Raw genomic sequence first — 21,373 nt, 5'->3', positions numbered from 1 at the left:
TACTGCCCAAACATATTTAAGAAGGTACTCTGGTCAGATGAGACAAAAATTTACCTTTTTGGCCATCAAGGAAAACACTATGTCTGGCGCAAACCGAACACCTCTCATCACCCCGAGAACACCATCCTCACAGTGAAGCATGTTAGTGGCAGCATAATGCTGTGGGGATGTTTTTCATCGGTAGGGACTGGGAAACTGGTCGGAATTGAAGGAATGATGGATGGCACTAAATACAAGGAAATTCTTGAGGGAAACCTGTTTGTCTTCCAGAGATTTGAGACTGGGATGGAGGTTCACCTTCCAGCAGGACAATGACCCTAAGCATAATGCTAAAGCAACACTCGAGTGGTTTAAGGGCAAACTTTTGAATGTCTTAGAATGGCCTAGTCAAAGCCCAGACCTCAATCCAATTAAGAATCTTTGGTATGACATAAAGATTACTGTACACCAGTGGAACCTATCCAACTTGAAGGAGCTGGAGCAGTTTTGCCTTGAAGAATGGGCAAAAATCCCAGTGGCTTGATGTGCCAAGCTTATAGTGACATACCCCAAGAGACTTGCAGTTGTAATTGCTGCAAAAGGTGGCTCTACAAAGTATTGACTTTGGGGGCGTGAATAGTAATGCACGCTCAAGTTTTCTGTTTTTTTGTCTTATTTCGTGTTTGTTTCACTTCTTCAAAGTGGTAGGCATGTTGTGTAAATCAAATGATACAAACCCCCCCAAAAAATATATTTTCATTCCAGGTTGTAAGGCAACAAAATAGGAAAAATGCCAAGGGGGATGAATATTTTCGCAAGCCACTGTAGCTCTAGAGTAAGATATGAGGCTGTAAAGGTACTTCAACAAAGTACTGAGGAAAGGGTCTAAGTATAATTTTTTTGTGTTTTTTTGCAAACATTTCTTATACATGTTTTTGCTTTGTCATTATGGATATTGTGTGTAGGTTGTTGAGGGAAAAAACAATTGAATCAATTTTAGAATAAAAATGTGGAAAAAGTCAATGGATCTGAATACTTTCCCGACTGCACTGTAGGAGTACACTGTTTTGAGATTATAATTAGTATAGATGAATGCAATATAATGGCCCATCCTATTCTTCATTCACAATTAATGACTACATAATCATGCATTGTTCGCGTCCCCTCGCTCGTCAATTTACCCATTCTCCCCCATCATACTATACTTGATTTATTTAATCTGTTATACGTGTGAAATTAGATTCGGTTTAGGTTCAGTTTTTAGGCAATTATTGAGGTGATTATCAACTGGGCATGGCACTATCCGGAGAAAGAACAACTGAGGGACAACTGGGGAAACCATTCAAAAAATGACATGCCCTCTTAAAACTGGTTGTAACTCCCGTTCTGCTCCAGTTCTGTTTGAGATATGAAGACTCTAACAACACAGTGTGTTACATAGACTTATTTAGGAAAAGTCAAGGGCGAGGGAGACATGACTTTAAAAATGGTAATTAACATTTAACATTAGTTTTGATTTATTATGATGCTCTCTGCCTGTCTAGTGTTAATTTACACAATCACTAAGACATCCATTCATATTTTGTTTAGGAAGGTCATACAAAACATGATACAACACAGTTTATTTAAAAATAAGACAATATCATGTTTTGAGTTGTATTTATCTGTGCTTAGGCTATGGCTGCGGCATGCCAATGAAATCAACTTGTTAATTTAGTAGACATCACATGTCCTACCCTACCACAGTCAACACTTATTTTAGAGTAAGAATATAATGGAATATACCAGAATAAAATAGAAGGGATATTTTTCCCAAATGGTTATTGCTGATTGTTACCAGTAGCCTTCTCTCATGAGGAATGCGCACGCAGCCATGGTTATTCTAGGAAAAAGTTATATTTTGAAACCGAGACCATCTGCACAGTTTTTGGGGGGGACCAGATAGGTCCATTTGAAACGTAGGCATCTGCTCTTTCTAATCGGGTATGGCAATCAAAACATCTGGCCTGCATCATGGACCTCTGTAGGATGATATGGAAGAAGTGCTGTTTGGTAAGCTTCCTTACCTTCTTTGTCAATGATTAATATTTGACAAATCATTAACATTGTCACCCATCAGACTGTTGTCAATTTAATCTTGTCTTCAGGCCACATCTATTATTATATGTGTGAAATTGGTTTCAATGTAGTTTAGGTGTAGTTTGGATGGGCCCTTAGCTGCGCAGGGAACTGTTGTCTTACACTCAGAAAATATACGATCATCTTATTTCAGTATTTACAGTCTATCCACTTCTAGATCAATAAATACATTTTTTGACTGGTTACAATTTACATTTGGAGTCCTGAGGTTTCTTATGAACCATTTTAACATAATAAATGCATTAATGTATTATTTATTATGGAGTATTTACACAATTGAAATATCAACAGTCAGAATGACCGTCATGGCCATTCTAGTAGTTATGGAATTCCGACGCCCTGAGTGTTAACGGCGAGAGCCCATCACATTACCCCGTAGTGGGAGATGTAACGTGCTACAGACACGCCCCCTTTATAGTCTCAATTGAGTATCTAGCCCTAAACATTAGGGAGGCAGCGTCATGGTGCATTCGTAACCAAGTGGGAAGTGGGAGTTTACCACATACACCTGGGAAAAATACACTTGGGAATCTCATCTATCATCCTGAGCACCCGCTTACATTTTACATTTGAGTAATTTAGCAGATTCGCTTATCCAGAGCGACTTACAGTGCATTAATCGTAAAATGGCTAGGTGGGACAACCACATCACAGGCATAGTAAGTACACTTTTCCTCCAAGTAGCTATAAGCAAAGTCGGAGCTAGGGGGGGGGGGAGAGTCAAGTGCAAGTGTTGGTTAGTATATGGTTGACGCAGCTTGTTAGCCAATCAGCATTTCTCAACGAGTCCAAATCACATGAACGCATCCGACTGGTATTTATGACTTCACAACTGGTAAATTCCCACCTCCCACATTGTTACAAATGCAGCATCAGAATAGAAACTTGAGGCCCAACATAACATTCCTGTCACAATAGATAATGCCAGGAACATTGTGAATGGCATTTAACTTTCCCGCTGTACCGAAACCGAACCATGACCCCAAAACCATAATAAGTACCTAACCGTGGGTTTGGTGAACCGTTACACCCCTATCCTTATCACTTTCCTGCTAGCTAGTCAACTACGGCTAACACAGCCACCTCAAACAGTGCGACCAGAATAACAGCAAAGTAGCTGCATTTGTTTGTTTAAGCTTTTTCTAGTGACATTATTTGATACTTTCACCAGGCATTGAAAATGTTCTCTCTCGTCAGGACATAGTTCAGAGAAGATAGCCAACTGCACTCTTAATTAACACAATCACTTCAAACTGAATCTAGCTGCATTTCGTTTAGTTTTACTTGTTTTTCTGGTGACATTTATTTAGTATACATTCATTAAAAAAGTATGCTGATTCCTGATTTTAACTGGCTGAGAAAAGATTTCTGTCTCGTCCTGACATGTTAATTCTCAATGGGGCAGTGGAGAATTCATTTCAACATTGACACAATGCTGCACATGTCAGAGAGACAGACAGACGGTTTGTACGTATCTCCACTGTTAAAAACCAAACGATAGTCTAAAGGAAAGGTGAGATGGTTAGTGTTGTTACCGGCATACAATAATACGATTATTGTGGATAGTCAGATTAATATAATCGTTCGATTAAAACGGTTACATTTTCCTAATAATCCAGTTTACATGGACAGATTTGAAATCAGGCTTCCTGATGGCACTCTGATACGTGCAGAAAATCGGCAATCAAAATAAACGTTCTACCACAGCGAACATGTTATTTTTGGGAAGCATATTTGATTCTGAGTTCAGTCTTCTAAAGTTTGTATGTGAAAACTATTTTAAGACGCATACATTCATTACATTTACATTTAAGTCACTTAGCAGACGCTCTTATCCAGAGCGACTTACAAATTGGTGCATTCACCTTATGATATCCAGTGGAACAACCACTTTACAATAGTGCATCTAAATCTTTTAAGGGGGGGGGGGGGGGGGGGGGGGGGGGGTTAGAAGGATTACTTTATCCTATCCTAGGTATTCCTTAAAGAGGTGAACACATTCAGGTGTTCCGAACTCACTTCACTCGTGCTAAAGAGGGAGACTCGCTCGGCTGGTGCTGGCACATACACAGATCAAATACACAGCTGGAACGCCGATTAAAGTTGCATGTCCTAAAAATTCGAGAGATTTCTCAGAAAACCATGTGTTTTAATCGACATATGATTACTTAGATTTTGACTCTATGCTAATTAAGATAAGCAGAGTAACTATTGCATAATCTGCCACTGCCATAATCAATTTAATATCGAATTATTAGTGTGCATGTAAACTTACTCGATGTTTAGATGCTTTTTACAGTGAAGATCAATTTTATAAATTGCCTGGCTGAGCTGATGAGACAGTGAATGGAATAGTAAATAGGCATTCCGCTGTCATAGCCGGTTGTAACTTGTGGAATAAACAATGGCTAGAAACCCGTTTTAACACATAAATAGCTGTGATCCTTCACATGTGTGTTTTTAGTGCGTTAAGGTGTCCCTGCTTGTCATCTCGCATCAAGTTTCACACAGAATTGTGACCCCTCACATTGGTTCTTATAGGTTCTTTCACCCAACAAGTCTCTTGAATGTGACGCGAAAATAAAATGTCAACGTTTCTGAGTACAAGTACTAATTCCAGTGGTGACTGAGTTTGTTGTTGGTTCAGGATGGGCTGCTAGAACAGATGTATGACCTCATCCTGGAGTACTTCCACTCTCAGGCCTTCTCCATTGATTTCCCAGAGCTGGCTCTGCCCAGCACCATCCAGGTAATATCACCATCATACCTCTTCTCACCTCCCCACAGGATGGACACTTGTCTTTTTTATTTTACACCTTTGCTAAATGGTTAGCTGCTAGCCTCTCTACAGCATACTCAAGGCTGCAACAAACATGACTTGGTTGTACTATATATGGCGAGGAGGCCAGTTAGAAACAGTGGGAGAAAGAGGAAAATAGATTAAGATTTTAGTGTGGTTGCGTTGAGCTTTAATGTCTCCACCAGCTTGCCGTTGTTTTTACGGCCCTGGAGACCGACCACTGAGCCCACTTCCTGTCAGAGACAGCTAGTTGTGGGTGGGAGGCGAGCTCCTTTCGACGAGCTCAGCCAACCGACCAACGAAGGCAGAATCTGCCCTTGCCAAAGCAAACAGTCACTGAAGTCCTCCTCGTCCTTTGCCCTCTTCCAGAATGAATGACTGAGTTCTTCTTGTACTCTAGTTTTTACTGTTGCTACACACACACACACACACTGGGCACAGAGTAGCAATGACACAGTCCAGGGGGAAAAGACAAGCACCAGACTAGATGATTATTTTCAGTTTTTTTCACTTCCTTTTTTTCTTCCCTCCCTCCCTCCCTCTGTCTTCTTCCTCCCTTCCTGTCCTCCACCGCTCCACAGCTGAAAGCCTTCCTGAAGGAATGCAAAGTGGCCAATTACTGCAGGCAGATCCGCCAGCTGCTGGAGAAGGTACAGGAGAACAGCGGCCACATCACAGCCTGGAGACAGAGGGCCGCCTTTGGAGTGGTGACGCAACCGCCGTGGTGAGCTTGGCTGTGTGTGTGTGTGCCCTTCCCGCCAGTCCGTGAGCAAGTGAGCCTGTCGGTGCCCGGTCGTCTGGGCTGCTGTTCCAGTGCCCTCATTTCACCTCTTGAGCACACACACACACTTTCCCCTCAGTCCCTCTGTCTGCTACCCCAAGTATATAGAAATGCACCTATATGAGATTCCAGCTTGAATTGGGGGGGTTATCAGTAGTGATGTGCTGAAAAAATGTAAGCACTTACATATCGTAATATTATACTGTAGAAAAATATAAACATAAGATGCAACAATTTCAACTTTTTTCTGAGTTACTGTTCATATAAGGAAATCAGTCAATTTAAATGAATTCATTAGTCCCTAGTCTATTCATTTCACATGACTGGGCAGGGGAGCAGCCATGGGTGTGCCAGGGAGGGCATAGGCCCACCCACTTGGGTGCCAGGCCAAGCCAATCAGAATGAGTTTTTCCGTACAAAAGGGCTTTATTACAGACAAAGGAGAAATTCTCACTAACAGGGATGTAAACAAATTTGTGCACAAAATATGAGAGAAATAAGCTTTTTGTGCATATAGAACATTTCATTGGTCTTTTATTTCAGCTCATGAAACATGGGACCAACACTTTACATGTTGCGTTTATATACTTTTAAAATATTTTTGTTCAGTATACAGTACCAGTAAAAAGTTTGGACATACCTACTCATTTAAGGGTTTTTCTTTATTTTTTTATTTTTTTACATTGTAGAATAATAGTGAAGACAGCACAACTATGAAATAACACATATGGAATCATGTAGTAACCAAAAAAGTGTTAAACAAATCAAAATATATTTTAGATTTTAGATTCTTCAAAGTAGCAAGTAGCACCCTTTACCTTGATGACAGCTTTCAACACTTTTGGCATTCTCTCAACCAGCATCATGAGGAATGCTTTCCAACAGTCTTGAAGGAGTTCACACATATGCTGAGCACCTGTTGGCTGCTTTTCCTTCACTCTGAGGTCCAACTCATCCCAAACCATCTCAATTGGGTTGAGGTCGGGTGATTGTGGAGGCCAGGTCTTCTGATGCAGCACTCCATCACTCTCCTTCTTGTTCAAATAGCCCTTACACAGCCTGGAGGTGTGTTTTGGGTCATTGTCCTGTTGAAAAATAAATGATAGTCCCACTAAGCGCAACCAGATGGGATGGCATATCACTTCAGAAGGCTGTGTTAGCTATGCTGGTTAAGTGTACCTTGAATTCTAAATAAATCACTGACAGTGTCACCAGCAAAAGCACCATCACACCTTTTCCTCCATGCTTCATGGTGGAAACCACACATGCGGAGATCATCTGTTCACCTACTCTGCGTCCCACAAAGACACAGTGGTTGGAACCAAAAATCTCAAATTTGGACTCATCAGACCAAAGGACAGATTTCCACCGGTCTAATGTCCAAAGCTTGTGTTTCTTGGCCCAAGCAAGTCTCTTCTTATTATTGGTGTAATTTAGTCGTGGTTTCTTTGCAACAATTCAACCATGAAGGCCGGATTCATGGAGTCTCCTCTGAACACTTGATGTTGAGATGTGTCTGTTTCTTGAACTCTGCAAAGCATTTATTTGCGCTGCAATCTGAGGTGCAGTTAACTCTAATGAACATATCCTCTGCAGCAGAGGTAACTCTGGGTCTTCCTTTCCTGTGGCGTTCCTCATGAGAGCCAGTTTCATCATAGCGCTTTATGGTTTTTGTAACTGCACTTGAAGAAACATTCAAAGTTCTTGAAATTTTCCGCATTGACTGACCTCTTAAAGTAATGATGGACGGTAATTTTCTCTGCTTATTTGAGCTTTTCTTGCCATAATATGGACTTGGTCTTTTAACAAATACGGCTATCTTCTGTATACCACCCCTACCTTGTCACAACACAACTGATTGGCTCAAACGCATTAAGAAGGAAAGAAATTCCACAAATTATCTTATGACCATTCACACCCGTTAATTGAAATGCATTCCAGGTGACTACCTCATGAAGCTGGTTGAGAGAATGCCAAGAGTGGGCAAAGCCTTCATCAAGGCAAAGGGTGGCTACTTTAAAAAATGTCAAATATAAAATATATTTTGATTTGTTTAACACTTTTATGGTTACATGATTCCATATGTGTTATTTCATAGTTTAATGTCTTCACTATTATTCTACAATGTAGAAAATAGTAAAAAAATAAAGAAAAAACGTTAAATGAGTAGGTGTGTCCAAACTTTTGACCTGTACTGTATATCGATACTTTGTGGCAAGTTGGCGTTAGCTTGCGCTAGTCAACGGTACCTTTTCCAAGACGCCTGTATTTTCATTCTATAGCTTGTTCTGCATCTTCTTTTTAAATAGTGAGCCAACATGTTTTCAGCACATTTATTTCCATGACTGATCAGAACTCCTCATGTTCTCTCTTGTCTCTCTACAGCAGACATATAGTGAGCAATATGTGTGCAATATCAAATAGCAATACAATTGCACTACTGAATCGCAACACATATAGAATCGTGAGAATCGCAATACATATCGTATCGGTACCTAAGTATTGTGACATTGTATCGTTGAGCTCCCTAGCAATTCCCAGCCCTAGTTGTCAGACATTGTGACTTTTTCAGCAGCCAAAGCTGATGCTTCTTCATTCGTATGATGGGTCATCAATGGTTGATTCTTTAGTCATGTTTGTTTCATTCCAATTAGATAACTAATTGTTTCTGAGAATAGCTTTGAAGCTGAACAAAACAATTTTAAATCACCCCCCTCCAAGAGTCCAATTGTGCCAAAAGGTCATAAAAGTCAGTATGCTCGCGCACACAGAAGTCAGTTGGGGAGCACTCAGAACCACTGCCCAGATGAGTCCCACCCCCAGTACAACCCCTTCCCAAAGCTCATGCCCACCAGTCTAGGAGAGCTCAGGTTGGAAGTGCCTGTGAAGGTCTCCTCCTGCTGAGAGAATTTAACCATCATGCACTGCCTGACCCCTAACCCCCTGACCGCTCCTGTGTTCGTTACACACAGACAGTGAGGAGATAAGAGGCTACACACACACACACACACACACACACACACACACACACACACACACACACACACACACACACACACACACACACACACACACACACACACACACACACACACACACACACACACACACACACACACACACACACACACACACACACACAGCGGCCGCCTCAGTGAAATCTGAGTAGGAAGCGGAGGAATGGAGAGAAATTCTGGAGGAGACATCCCTATGTAAACACTGGCGCTGGTTGAAGGACGGCTCTGTGGTCATTAGACGTTCTTAATAGGTTTGAACCAGCCACCCCCCTACCCTTCCTCACCTTAATGAGTGAAGGTTTGCATGTGTGTGTGCTTGCGTGTGCAGAAATGCCATTTCCTGTGTGTTCTCCTCACTCTCCACCTGCCCCACCAAACACACACACTCCCAAGGCTGCATTGCTTTGCTCCTTCCAGTTCTGACTGAGTGCCTCGCCCCTAACTCGTGATAAATATTTAAGATTGTTTAGGAGTGAAATTAGAGGGGATGTCTCTTTGTAATTTAGCCTTGGAGAAATGTGTGTGTCTGTGTGCATGCGCGCCGGTAGAGACCAAGAGACAGACAGCGTGGCACCGGGGGCAGCGCCTATCGCCACGGCTCCCAGCCCAGAGGAGCCGGTCGCCATGGCATCCGTTCCCGTGCTACACTGCAGCCAGGTAGAGGCCCGTCTCCGGTTGCCGCGGAAAGGCCATTGTTCCCCTCTGGTCCCAGACACAAACTTCCCCCCCACACATCACCCAGACTGAGAGTTAGCCTAATTAATGATCACCCCCTACCCTCTCTCTACTGTACAATAGAAATACAATATTCAGAACCACACGGAGTGAGCACTAGTTATTGGATATGCCGATGAGTTGTAATTGAAGCATTGAGTGTGACTTGTAGCATCGTGAGTGTACATTCAAGCATTTTAGTAGTATCTTTCACTCTATCTGTTAGTTTTGAATATTTATTAAACATGCTACTGAAAACGGTGTTTCATTGTCCTCAGATCACATTTAAATGTGTCTGAACTGAAACATAAATATATTTTTTCTTAGTAGGCTTATGCTTTTTTTGTATATATTTTGAGACATAGGGTTTTTGCCCAATATCCCAAGTAGGTGAACTTGGTGTGAGAGAACTGTAGACACCAAAATATTGCCGATAGCTAATCGCTAATCCGATAGCGTTGTTTTGTCTGGGTTTGAAGTGTTTTCAAAAGCCCTTGCTCTTTTTCTGTTCACTTCCTCTCCTCTTTGCGCCGGGGACCAGCCTAATAACCGCCACTGCAAATTGTCATAAATAGGTTTATCTAACTGACGAAGGAAGCCGCGGTCTATGCAGTCTATTGGATTTGGAGGTCAGATAATCCTATTGGGCCTGATCAATACCATCCGCAAAGACCTTTAGGGGAAGGGCTGGCGTAGATCTTCCAAGTCTCCTCTTTCAGCCTCTCCGCTCTCTTTCTGTCATCTTTCTCTCTCGCTCTGTCTCTTTCCCTTTATCTCTCTTAGGCTCGGTCTTTTCTTTCTCTCCCTCACTGTCTCTCTCTTGTGATCTGTCTTTGTCTTTATCTCTGGTTTTTACTCTCTCTCTGTTGGGGCGGTATTTGGCGATGGCTTACTGAGCTCGCTAAACGAAGCACACAATGTTTGAAATCTAGATTGCAGTGAAAACACACCAGAATACCTCAACGTTTTGATTGAGTCAGATGTAAGGAACTAAATGAGCACCCTTGCACTGCCAAGACAATAATACCTCAAAACAGACACACACGCAGAGTGGCTATGTAACAAGTGTGTTTCATGCTGTCGTGTGTGTGCAGGCAAAGTGGGAGAAGCAGACTGCGGAGGAGGGCACTCCCCTTGCCAGGTACTACAGCCAGTAGAAGAAGCGAAGGAGATCCAGCTGGAGATCTCTTGGAAGGAGAAGGTAACTATCAGACACACACCACCAATCAACAAAGTAACCGCTTTAGAGCCAAAGACAGTATTTTCAGGACATTCATTCAAACGAATTAATGACCTGATCCTATTTAATGAACTATGCATATCACTTGGAATGTTTGAGTAGATAATACATTGTTGTCAATGAGAGATTGGGACAAAAGTTTCATGCACACATCTTAGAAATGTGATTGTTTATTCGTTTTTTATTATTTTTTTTCCAGTGTGGTCAGTTCTCTACAATTTCCAAGTTTTAGGAAACATACTGAAGTGTAGGCCAATTAATTTACTTTAAAAAAACTGTCAAAGTAGTCAATGTGGCCCCAGGCTTGTTATACATGGTCCCAAATCACCTATATGACAAAACGTTTTCCATAACACAACATTTTGAAATGGAACTGCACATTGACGATTCCTCTCTCGATTAAGATGGAAGACTTGGAGCTTCCTGAGATCAAACGCAGGAAAATTCAGCAGAGAAGGCGGTGGACAAGAAGGAGCTCAAGGATCTCTTTGAGTCTTACAGCGATTTGGCCGACGAAGGAGGACTCAAAGTCAACGACAACTAACTCCATTCGCATACACAGCAGGGTCCTGTTTAGAGCCGACCAAAAATATGTTTCAAAAGTAAACTTTTGACATTGTGACATTAGTGACACATGAGAATGGCCATCTGTTCAGATAAGCATGATATTCTCTTTTTTCATAATTTTGATTGAATATCGGTTATCTGTGAAATTATTGTTCGATACTAACATAGCCGTAAAAGGCCAATATCGTCCGAAAAAATCAGTGAACTGATATAGTGGTCGGGCTCTAGTCCTGTTCATTAGTCATCAAAAGGAAGTGAAATGGTCCAACGGTCAGTAAGGCCATTCTACTGCCAATGTTTGTGTATGGAGATTGCATGGCCATGTGCTCAATTTTATACACCTGTCAGCAACCGGTGTGGCTGAAATAGCTGAATCCACACATTTGAAGGGGTGTCCACATACTTTTATATATATGGTGTATCTTTGAGTTCCAGTGGAGGCTCTTCATATCCTTCTTGGTGGTGCCATCCAAAAATGGTCTGGCTTATTCAAGGCTCCAGACTATTTCCTAATGGTGGCACCAGTAGGAATTAGATCGCACCATTCTTTTCTGCACCTTCACGCAAATAGAAAATATTTCTATCATCTTATAAAGTCATTCAAATTGCTTTATTAAAGACTGTAATAGACTGAGATGGTATTGAAGACATACATTGTTTCATCTTTTCACGGTGTGATTCAAAATATTTTAAATGCAACCTAATTCAGTGATTTTCGTGCATTTTGGGTAGGCAACTATGCTATTGTTATATTTTACTGTTAAAATAGGGCTCCAAAATGTTCCTTTTTCCCCCTTCCAAATAGAGATTTATTTGCCTGTATCTTTGTGCTCCAATATCATAGGCAACTTTGATTTGCTGCTAATTCACCACCTGACATTAGCTAGATCGCTAACTCTTAATATATTACCCACTGCTAGTAGCCATGTATTAATCTAACAGTTTAAAAAATATATATATTTCACTTTTATTTAACCAGGTAGGCCAGTTGAGAGTAAATGTAATGTTAAAAAAAAGTTTGGTTGTAGCCTGCCGCCCAATGAGGCCTATGCACTCGCAATGGCCAATGTTGCTATTGAGCAAAAAATATTAAGTTGAGAAATAAAGTACACCGACAAAGCTGAGAACATCCTCTCCAACTGTGACAACAGGATAGGTGTGTTTCCCCCCCGCAATTGGATTTTAAAATGTTATACAATCAGAACACACTTTTTCTCCCTAAGCATTTTGTTTCCCCAGGAAAGGACAGAGAGATTGGCTTGCTCGAACACAGCAGCAGCAGGCCCCAGCGAAAAGGTACAGGGCAGGCAGGCAGACACTTTCATTAGAGGAATCATAAGGATACTGTTTGACCAAATCATGGTTTTAGACTCCTAAAAAAAGAGGATGTTTTGAGTGAGGTGAACGAACGTGCAGCTCGCACCGATGCGACCTAATATATATTTTTTACTCTCACAGACAAGTCAAAGGGTCGCAAAATGCGACTAAAGGGTTGAAGTCTGAAGTCCTGCAGTCAAGGCATACATTTCCTGATACTTCTCTAGATCTGCCGACACTCACTACATTTGCTGTTGGGGCTGGCCAGTAAATGCCCTGGTAGACTCTCTTACCAGATGCTCATGCTTACACTATGCCTGTCTTGGCCACTAGGAGGCTGTATTGAGTTACATAGAGGCCATCTACAGACTGTTGGCCAGCAGCACAGAAGCACAGTCTTAACACACCCACACATACATACAAGAACACACACACCGTGTAGTAGGCTTTTCAGCCCTGCCTCTATGGCAAGGATACAGCTCCCTTTCCGGGATGAACATTTGGCCTCGCTCTTTTTGGAATATGACGTTACTTCCCTAATCCTGAGTCAGTAAAGCTGTATTAAAGTCGGTGTTAGTGAATCAATTTCAGACTGGATCATTCTGAAGAAATGGACAAGGGGCCATAGTGTTGTAAAGCTGCCCTCTCAGCAAGACCTGAGAAAACCTCTGTCCATTTTGTTGATGTCCCTACTTCTCTCTTTATCCTTAAATAAGAATTTGTTCTTAACTGACTTGCCTAGTTAAATAAAGGTTACATTTCTCTCTCCCCACTTTCTCTCACCTATATTTTTCTCGTTCTCCTTCTATTTTTCTCCATCTCCCTATCCTTCTGTATTTCTCTCTTTCCTCCATCTCTCTCTCTCGCTATCCGTCTCCCTCTATCCATCTCCCTCTCCATCTTCCTATATTTATCTCCCTCCCCCTTTCTCTCTCCTTCTATATTTCTCTCTCAGCTGTCACTCCCTTCTTCCTTTAGCCTCTGTGTCTGGCCCTCTGCTCTGGGTCATCCACAGGACACGGGCATGGCAGGAGCCCTCTTTTACAGCTTTACAGTTGGATACACTCGAGGGGGGGAAAGAAGCGTAGAGGTCGGAAGGAGAGAGGGAGAGAGTAGAGTGGGGGGGTTGTTTTGCATCTGGTCCTCATTGTAGGGAGAGTCCCCGCAAAACGGCGGGCAGCTGCCGGCGAAATGCCGGCCCTCCCCTCCCTCCCTCCCGACGGCCCGCCCGCCCCCTCCGTCCCCTTCTCTCTCACAGGAAGCGCAGCCTTGGATCCCGGTGGGGGTTCCTAATTCAAACCAGTCCACTGGAACTGCCAGAGGTGGCCACTCCCCACTACATTCCCCTCTTCTCTCCTCCAGCTCCCAGAGCTTAACTGGCTGCCCCTGAATGTCCTCCATATGCACACAAGCATGCACAGACACACACACGCAAACATGCACGCAAGTCCGCGCACGCATGTTTGAGAGAATGAGAGGGGGAGAGTGTGAGGGGGGAGAAGGCTGGTTTCTGCTAATGTTGGGGAATAAGTCATAGGTCGTATGGGGTCAGACAGGCATGTAGATCCCGCTGTCCCTCCCAACCCCAGTGAGGGTTTGTTTCAAGATGGAACGTTTATTCGCCATGTGCACAGGGTACAACAGGTGTAAAACAGTACAGTAAAATTCTTATCTTGAGAGCTCTTTCCCGACAATACAGTGATAATAATAGTAATGTAGATAATGATAGAAAGTAGAATAAAAAACATACAAGAATTGCGATATAAGTTGAAGAAACACGTGATATACAGGTCCATGACAGTAACTTATTCATTGTGCAGGGTACTGGAGTGGTTGATGTGGGTTTAAACATAAAAAGTTACTGGTAGTAGGATATACATGTAAACAGGGCTGAAAGGTGACTAGTAGTAGGAATATATACTAATGGTAATATGCAGTATACATAGAAACATGTGCAATAGTGACCAGTAGCATGATAAAGCAATTTGTGTATGTGGGTAGGAAAAAGAGGGAGGGAAGATGGGGAGAGATTGGGTGTTTTCTCTGAAAATTATGCCACGTGTTGGGAGCTCCTGGGCAGAGGAAGCGGCCACATTGGGGTTGCCATGTGTTACCGACCAATTAGACCCTTCTCTGGGGCTGGGGAGTCTAGGTAATAAGGGGAGAAGAGGATCATGGGAAGAAATGGTTGAGCGAGGAAGAGAAAAAGGTTCTCAAAGGAAGTGTCCACACCTCTCTCCCTCTCTCTCCCCCGGCCACCAGCATCTCACCAAACTCCACTTCAAAGTCCAGGGACCACTCTGCATTAGCCTCTGCTGCACACACACATTTCAAATACTTTATTTGAATCAACCAATCAAATTGACAAAAAAAGGATCCAAACATTTCAAAGGTCCCTGTATGCACGGCAGTCCAGGGTACTAAAAGCACCTCATTCTCCAAACAGCTAAGCTGCCCACGACAGCTGAAACAGAGCAGTACCTAGCCAATTGCTTTGCCCTCGTTTTTGTCAGGTCCGCAATCTGGAGGCCACGCCCTGCAAGCCTGTGTATGTGGCCGAGACTGCCAAATATCAGCACCACCAGCTTGCACCTCTACCCGAGGCTGTCCAAGCATGCCATGAGTGGCTGGTATTTAAGCAGCTTCTCTGTAAAGGCCTGCTCCATGTAACCATCCAATGAGCAGCCCACTTCCACAGTTAGCGCCTCCCCCCACAACAACAACACTACTTGGCGTATTTGGCACACATGAAGACACATCAACATCACGCCGGCTTCCCCTTACACAAGAACGTGTAATATGTGTAATATGCATATGTGCTGTTGGTGAGACTACTGGTCTCACCTTGCTGGCTATCAGGTCAACGAGGCGGTCATTTCTAGCAATGTACAAATCCTTGTATGAACAGCAGCCATTCACAACATGGGCAAAGGACTCCATTACATTTGACTCATGTAGAACACAAATTGGGTCATGGTTTGCAGGGGACCAGAGATTATATTTTGTTGGTAGAACTTGCAGCCTCGCCTTAACAGTAAAGGTGAGGATGTCCTCACCAATAGCAGCATTCTGGTACATGGAACGGGGAGACAGCGTGGTCAGCACAGTCCAGAGCAGCGAGTTTCCCCTGCAGCCTCAGGCCAGTCCAGTGTTGCAGTAGCAGGATCCGTCTGATACCAAGGAGAGTTGTCCTGAATGTAAGATGAGATGTTCCATCCTGGGTGACAGAAACCTCCGCAACAACAACACATACACTCACACTCATTAAAGCATAACACACACACACACATACGAAAGTACAACATACATATTTAAGCACAGCAAAACTAGCCTTCAGACAAACTCACTCGCACAGGCAGGACACAGGTGGCCATTTTACAGAGGAATTTGTAGCTGTCTGAAGTGATGCCTGCCTGCTATCTCTCAGCTAGTTTCTATATTTAGGCTGCGAGGGAGTATAAGATGTGTGAAATTAGCTGTGGTAAACTGTAATGAGTATTTTGTGCCATGACTCTAATGTATTCTGAGCTCCATCCCCATGTAGGTTATAGGGACTTCAAAGGTGGTTAGATTCTACCTACCTACCTGCATGAACATACCTCTGGGCTCATTTTCATCAAATGAATCAGAATAAGAGAGCTGATCTAGGATCAGGTCCCCCGTGTTCATTTAAACGTATTCATTATGATCCACAATGAGAGCTGATTCTAAATCCGCATTCCTACTCCGAGACACTATGAATAGCGCCTGGTATGGCAACTGCTCGGCCTCCGACCGCAAGGCACTACAGGGGGTAGTGCATACGGCCCAGTACATCACTGGGGCCAAGCTTCTTGCCATCCAGGACCGCTATACCAGGCGGTGTCAGAGGAAGGTCCTAAAAAATGCCAAAGAGTCATAGAGTGTTCTCTCTGCGACCGCACGGCAAGCGGTACAGGAGCGCCAAGTCTATGTCCAAGAGGCTTCTTAACAGCTTCTACCACCAAGACATAAGACTACCCGGACAATTTTACCCATTTTTAGGCTGCTGCTACTCTCTGTTTATTAACCATGCATAGTTACTTTACCTCTACCTACATGTACATATTACCTCAATTACCTCAACTAACCTGTGCCCCCCGCACATTGACTCTGTACCGGTACCCCCTGTATATAGACTCGTTACTGTTATTTTCTTGTTGCTCTTTAATTATTCGGTTTTTTTCTTTTTTCTTTGTATTTATTTGTTTACTTCAGTTTATTTAGTAAATACTTTCTCAACACTTATTTTTTTCTTAACTGCGTTGTCGCTTAAAGGCTTGTAAGTAGCAATTCACTGCAAGTTCCACACCTGTTGTATTCTGCACATGTGACAAATAACATTTGATTTGAATACAGGCCCTGAAGTGTTCAAAGTGTAAATTATAAGTGTATAACATTAAACCTATCTTTTAAGTTTTGTATCTGACCAAGTCCAAGCTAATGAGTAATACATTTTCACTGGTTCTTAAAATCCTATCTCTCCTTCCTCTTGCCAGACAAAAAGGAGGGCCATGACGACGATAATGATCTTCTTCAAGAGCTGTCTGACCTGAGCAATGACGAGGGGGCAAAGGAAGACCAAGATGGCGCCCTTAGGTTTGTGGACTGGCTTCTCTCTTACAAATATGCACTTTTCACACTACTGAGGGGTGCGAAGCCAAGATATACTGTGCTGGCCTGGTTATGTATTCTCTGTAGTTACTGGAACCGTACTAGAAAGGACAAGCTGAAAAGAAACTAGCAGCGTACGATACAAGCCAGCACAGTACGTTTTGGGTCGGCACACTAGTGTGAAAAGGGTATTGCAAGACATACAGGCCCGGACCAGAAATTACCCCTAGCCACCTACCACTTTTGATTTGGCAGATCTGTAGGGAATATGATGGGTATATGCAAAATGGTGATGGCTCCACCTAGCCCTCAAATTGAGCGCACATATTGTTGTTCACTTCTATCTTGTCTTTTATTAGGAAACCTGCCATTTTCTCCACTGAAATCAAACCCATTGTGGTCACAAATACCCACCATCACGTGTCTGCATTTTAAGTCCTTTGCTGCCTGATATTAGCACTCATTATTTACTTGGGAAGTATTGTAGAGTGATTGTTTTCTCCACATAGTCCAGTAGACATTTTTCACTCTCACTTAAAGGGACAATCAGGGATTGGTGCATCCTTTTTTTGGACTTTGGCTTTGTTGTTTGAATCCTCAGATTGCCCCTTCAAATGAATCCCTCCTTCATGAGATTCCTTCCTCAATACATGGTGGTAATGGTGAGGATGACGATGTAAACTGGGTTAAAGCCTCCAAGGCGCCAATGCAGCTGTCCAGCGTGGTTCTGAAAGTGTTGTCCGAGGGAGATGAGGACTTGGTGGAAGACCTGGAGCTGTCCGACCAGGGCTGAGAGACAGAGAGAGACACACACACACACACACACACACACACACACACACACACACACACACGGTTGGGGGTGGAGAGTAGTAGAGCGTTGGCTAGTACATTTAATCATTACTGCCTTCCTGTTGGACACTTTTTTACATGTATTTTATTTGACATATTTTGTTTTAGTTTGCTCCTTCAATGTGTACAGCACAAACATGTTATTGTACATTTATTGTACATTACAAACAAATATGAAATACTTCTGAGACTACTTTGTTGGTTTCTGTGTGAAATACCCTACTGATGCAATGCTTTCTCATTTCAGTGTACAGGATTATGTAGTGTTGGTGGGTCGTAGCCAATAATTGCGTACATGAGCACCTGTGTTTCCTGTTTGAACTTTGGTTTACCAGGATGGAATTTATCCATTTGTTAGAAGAAAGGTATTGACTACACTGTGCTACGCTATTCTATGGTGGGCTGGACCAGGCTGTGCTGGGTAAGGGGACAGAGGGAGGCTTCAACCAGCCAGGCGTGCCAGTCTTCTCTGCCTGCCAGGCGTGCCAGTCTTCTCTGCCCAGGCGGTGAAGCAGAAACAGACTGGCCTGTTTCCCTGCCAACCAAACCCCCCGCACACTCCCTCCTCCACTCATTCCCTCTTTCCCCTCTCTCTAGGCACTTGTGTAGGTCTGAATGGACTGGATAGGTATAAGGAAAATGGCCGACATTCCACCTTGCCGAGCAGCAAGACATAACTGATGCTGCGAACATCCTTGACTAAAGCTCTCCTCTTCATGCAGTGTTTGCAGTGTTATCTTTGTGTGCATTCAGTACTTGTACACGATGGCAACCAGTTAAGTAGAGCTGAAGACCAAGCCAATGAAAGCCCAGGAGTGGCCCATAGGGGATAGATGTGTTTGACAGCGTCAGTGGAAACTCTGTTTTCTTTGAAGGCTAAAGGTGGGTGTGCGCACTCGCGTGTGCACTTCTCTTTGTGTGTACGTATGTATGTAGGCGGAAGGGTCAGGTTTATCCCCACCGGCAGGGAGGCCTTGGCCTGCGGCTGAACCTCACACTGACAGCTGGTGTTGACCTGAACCATGCCCCCAGGGGTCCACTCCCCTGCAAACACACACACACACACACACACACACACACACACACACACACACACACACACACACACACACACACACACACACACACACACACACACACACACACACACACACACACAGGGAAAAGCAGAGGATCAGATACTATCAGAATGTCACAGCTCCAGCAATACAAAGCAAGCACACACCATCAAGCAGTCAGAGGAAACACACACCACCAAGCAGTCAGAGGAAACACACTGGAAAAGGTATTCACTGATAAGGGAGGTATAGAAAAAAGCAGTCGATAGGTTCTGTCGGATTTATTTTACCAAGTGGCGAATAGAAAAATAGGATCAAGACAAAACAGTGATGGGAAATCTAGACCATTTTAATTCATTGCTTACACATAGTTTAAAAAAAATCCTTAACAAATTCAAAGATTTGCATTTAGTGCTTTGTGCCTTTTCCCTGCAATCAAGGCAAAACAAAGTAAATGTTCTTTGGAATCCATTTTGAGGACTAAGTATTATACATATCTGTTCATCTAACTACAGCAAAAGTCCTATAAATATTATTTCCTAATTTATATTGCTGAAGTAGCATTTAAGATTGGGGCTTCTTTTAATATAAAACGTTTGAAGAAAAAAAACTACAAACAAAAAAGTTTGGAACAAAAGTACCACCAAAAGTTAGCAAGTCACATTTTGTTCAGTCATAAAGATTTTTCCCCATGCAACGACATTTAATTTTTAAAAAATTGTAAAAGTACCATGTATGTAACCTACAGGATATTTTCAGCTTAAGCATGATTCTGTACAATTCGTCATGTTTGTATATCCCACAGTAGTTAACACGATTATGCAATAACATTAGCCCTATGAGCCGAAGCCACCGTTTCGTCACCGTCCTGTTTCATGTAACATTTGAATGTGTCAGAGAAAGAACTGCCTATAGGCCGATGGCTTATGGGCACAACTGTGGCATGTACCTAGAACACCTTGTATAAAGATTCCCCCATGTTTCACCTTACACGGAGTCTCCCTTGTCTTTTAAAGACAGTCATATGAGGTACTGGGCCCACTGGGATCTTTTATGTACCCCACCTCTCCCTCTAAGACTAGCCATTTTGCCCACAAAGCAACAAAAAAAATAACACCAGAAACAAACATGGAATATCGTCCCTTATTTCACACATCTTTGGTTTTGGACTGTGGAATGCATAGTTGCAATAATGAAAGTTTTTTGGAGTCCCTTTCAGTGTATGCTTTCACTCCAGCCTCCAGAATTCTCAGTTCCTCTGAGCTGTTTGGGCTCCTTAGACTGGGAGTGAGAAGAAAGGAGGGGAGGAAAAGAGCGAGAGAAAAGAGGGAAGAGGCGTCTCTCTTTTAAGTGCCGGGCGCCGCCGAGTATGTTGGGGAGCAGACAGAGGGAGAGAGGGGCTTCCTTCTTCAGCCCAGGAAGAAAGAGTTTCCGGTAGCGTCTGTCTGACTCAGAAGAATGTCGTAGTTCTGGGGCTTTGCTCTTTCTTTGGCAAGCTGTCTGAGACCAGCTGTCTGCTCTCGCTCTCTTTCTCCCTCTGTCGCTTCATCACATCTCTCCCTCCAGCCCACTGTTACGTCTTTGGATTCTGCTCGGCTACAACCACAGTGGAACTCGAAGTTGATTGGGCTGCTTTGATTAGTCCCTTTAGTTCATTTTTTATTTTGTTCACTTTTATATTTGTATTTTTTTGTACAGTTTATTCCCCAACCCCAAAGGGAGATGTATGCCCAAAGGGGGAGGAAGGGGGTCAATTCAATGTCTGTTACAGAGCTTTCTCTGTACCCGTCTCCCTCCCTCCCTGTGCCTTCCCTGTGCAGCCAGTTGGGTCCTACGAGGGGGTCTTGGCCGCCTCGTAGCCCCCCGACACAGAGCCGTTGGCGTTCTCCTGCTTGGGGGAGGAGTGACAGGGGGGCGGGGGGCCACTGTAGGGGGAAGAGCTGCTGCTGGCGGCGGAGAGGGGCCGCAGTGGGAGCGCCAGGGGGGTGTCGGACGGCAGGAGGTCCCTGTCCGGGGGGCGCAGGGCAGATGGCGGGAGCGCCGGCGGGAGCGCCAGCGGGAGCGCCAGCGGGAAGCTGGTCATGTAGAAGATTCTGCCAACGTGCCGTGCCACCTGAGGAGAGAGAGAGAGAACGCCACATGCCGAGGTTAAAGCTGCTCAGCTCACAGTCTACATTCCAAATGGGCCCTGGTCAAAAGTAGTGCACTACGTCAGGAATAGGGTGCAATTTGGGACACACTTCATGTCCTAGTGTTCTACTGTACCACCAGCCTGAG

The 21,373-nt window shown here is 43.5% G+C and overlaps 1 protein-coding gene and 1 pseudogene across 5 annotated transcripts in view; one reads left to right on the top strand and one right to left on the bottom strand.

Annotated features, from left to right (window-relative positions):
• The window catches only part of LOC129867269 (nucleolar complex protein 2 homolog), a 44,539-nt pseudogene extending 26,481 nt beyond the window's left edge, over positions 1–18,058 (top strand).
• A 1,304-nt stretch (positions 18,059–19,362) lies between these two features.
• Positions 19,363–21,373, bottom strand: part of LOC129824242 (sterile alpha motif domain-containing protein 11-like) — a 113,068-nt gene continuing 111,057 nt past the window's right edge. For all 5 annotated transcript variants that reach the window (XM_055883734.1, XM_055883724.1, XM_055883743.1 and 2 more), the window contains one exon: positions 19,363–21,209. In XM_055883734.1, the coding sequence (XP_055739709.1) occupies positions 20,928–21,209 (282 nt within the window). In that variant the 3' untranslated portion in view covers positions 19,363–20,927. The remainder of the gene's footprint in view (positions 21,210–21,373) is intronic.

This window comes from Salvelinus fontinalis, chromosome 2 (genome assembly GCF_029448725.1).
Source record: "Salvelinus fontinalis isolate EN_2023a chromosome 2, ASM2944872v1, whole genome shotgun sequence".
NCBI classification, from domain to species: Eukaryota; Metazoa; Chordata; class Actinopteri; order Salmoniformes; family Salmonidae; genus Salvelinus; species Salvelinus fontinalis.
The sequence above is the reverse complement of the archived record's forward strand: the minus strand, read 5'-3'. Positions and strand labels throughout refer to the sequence as shown.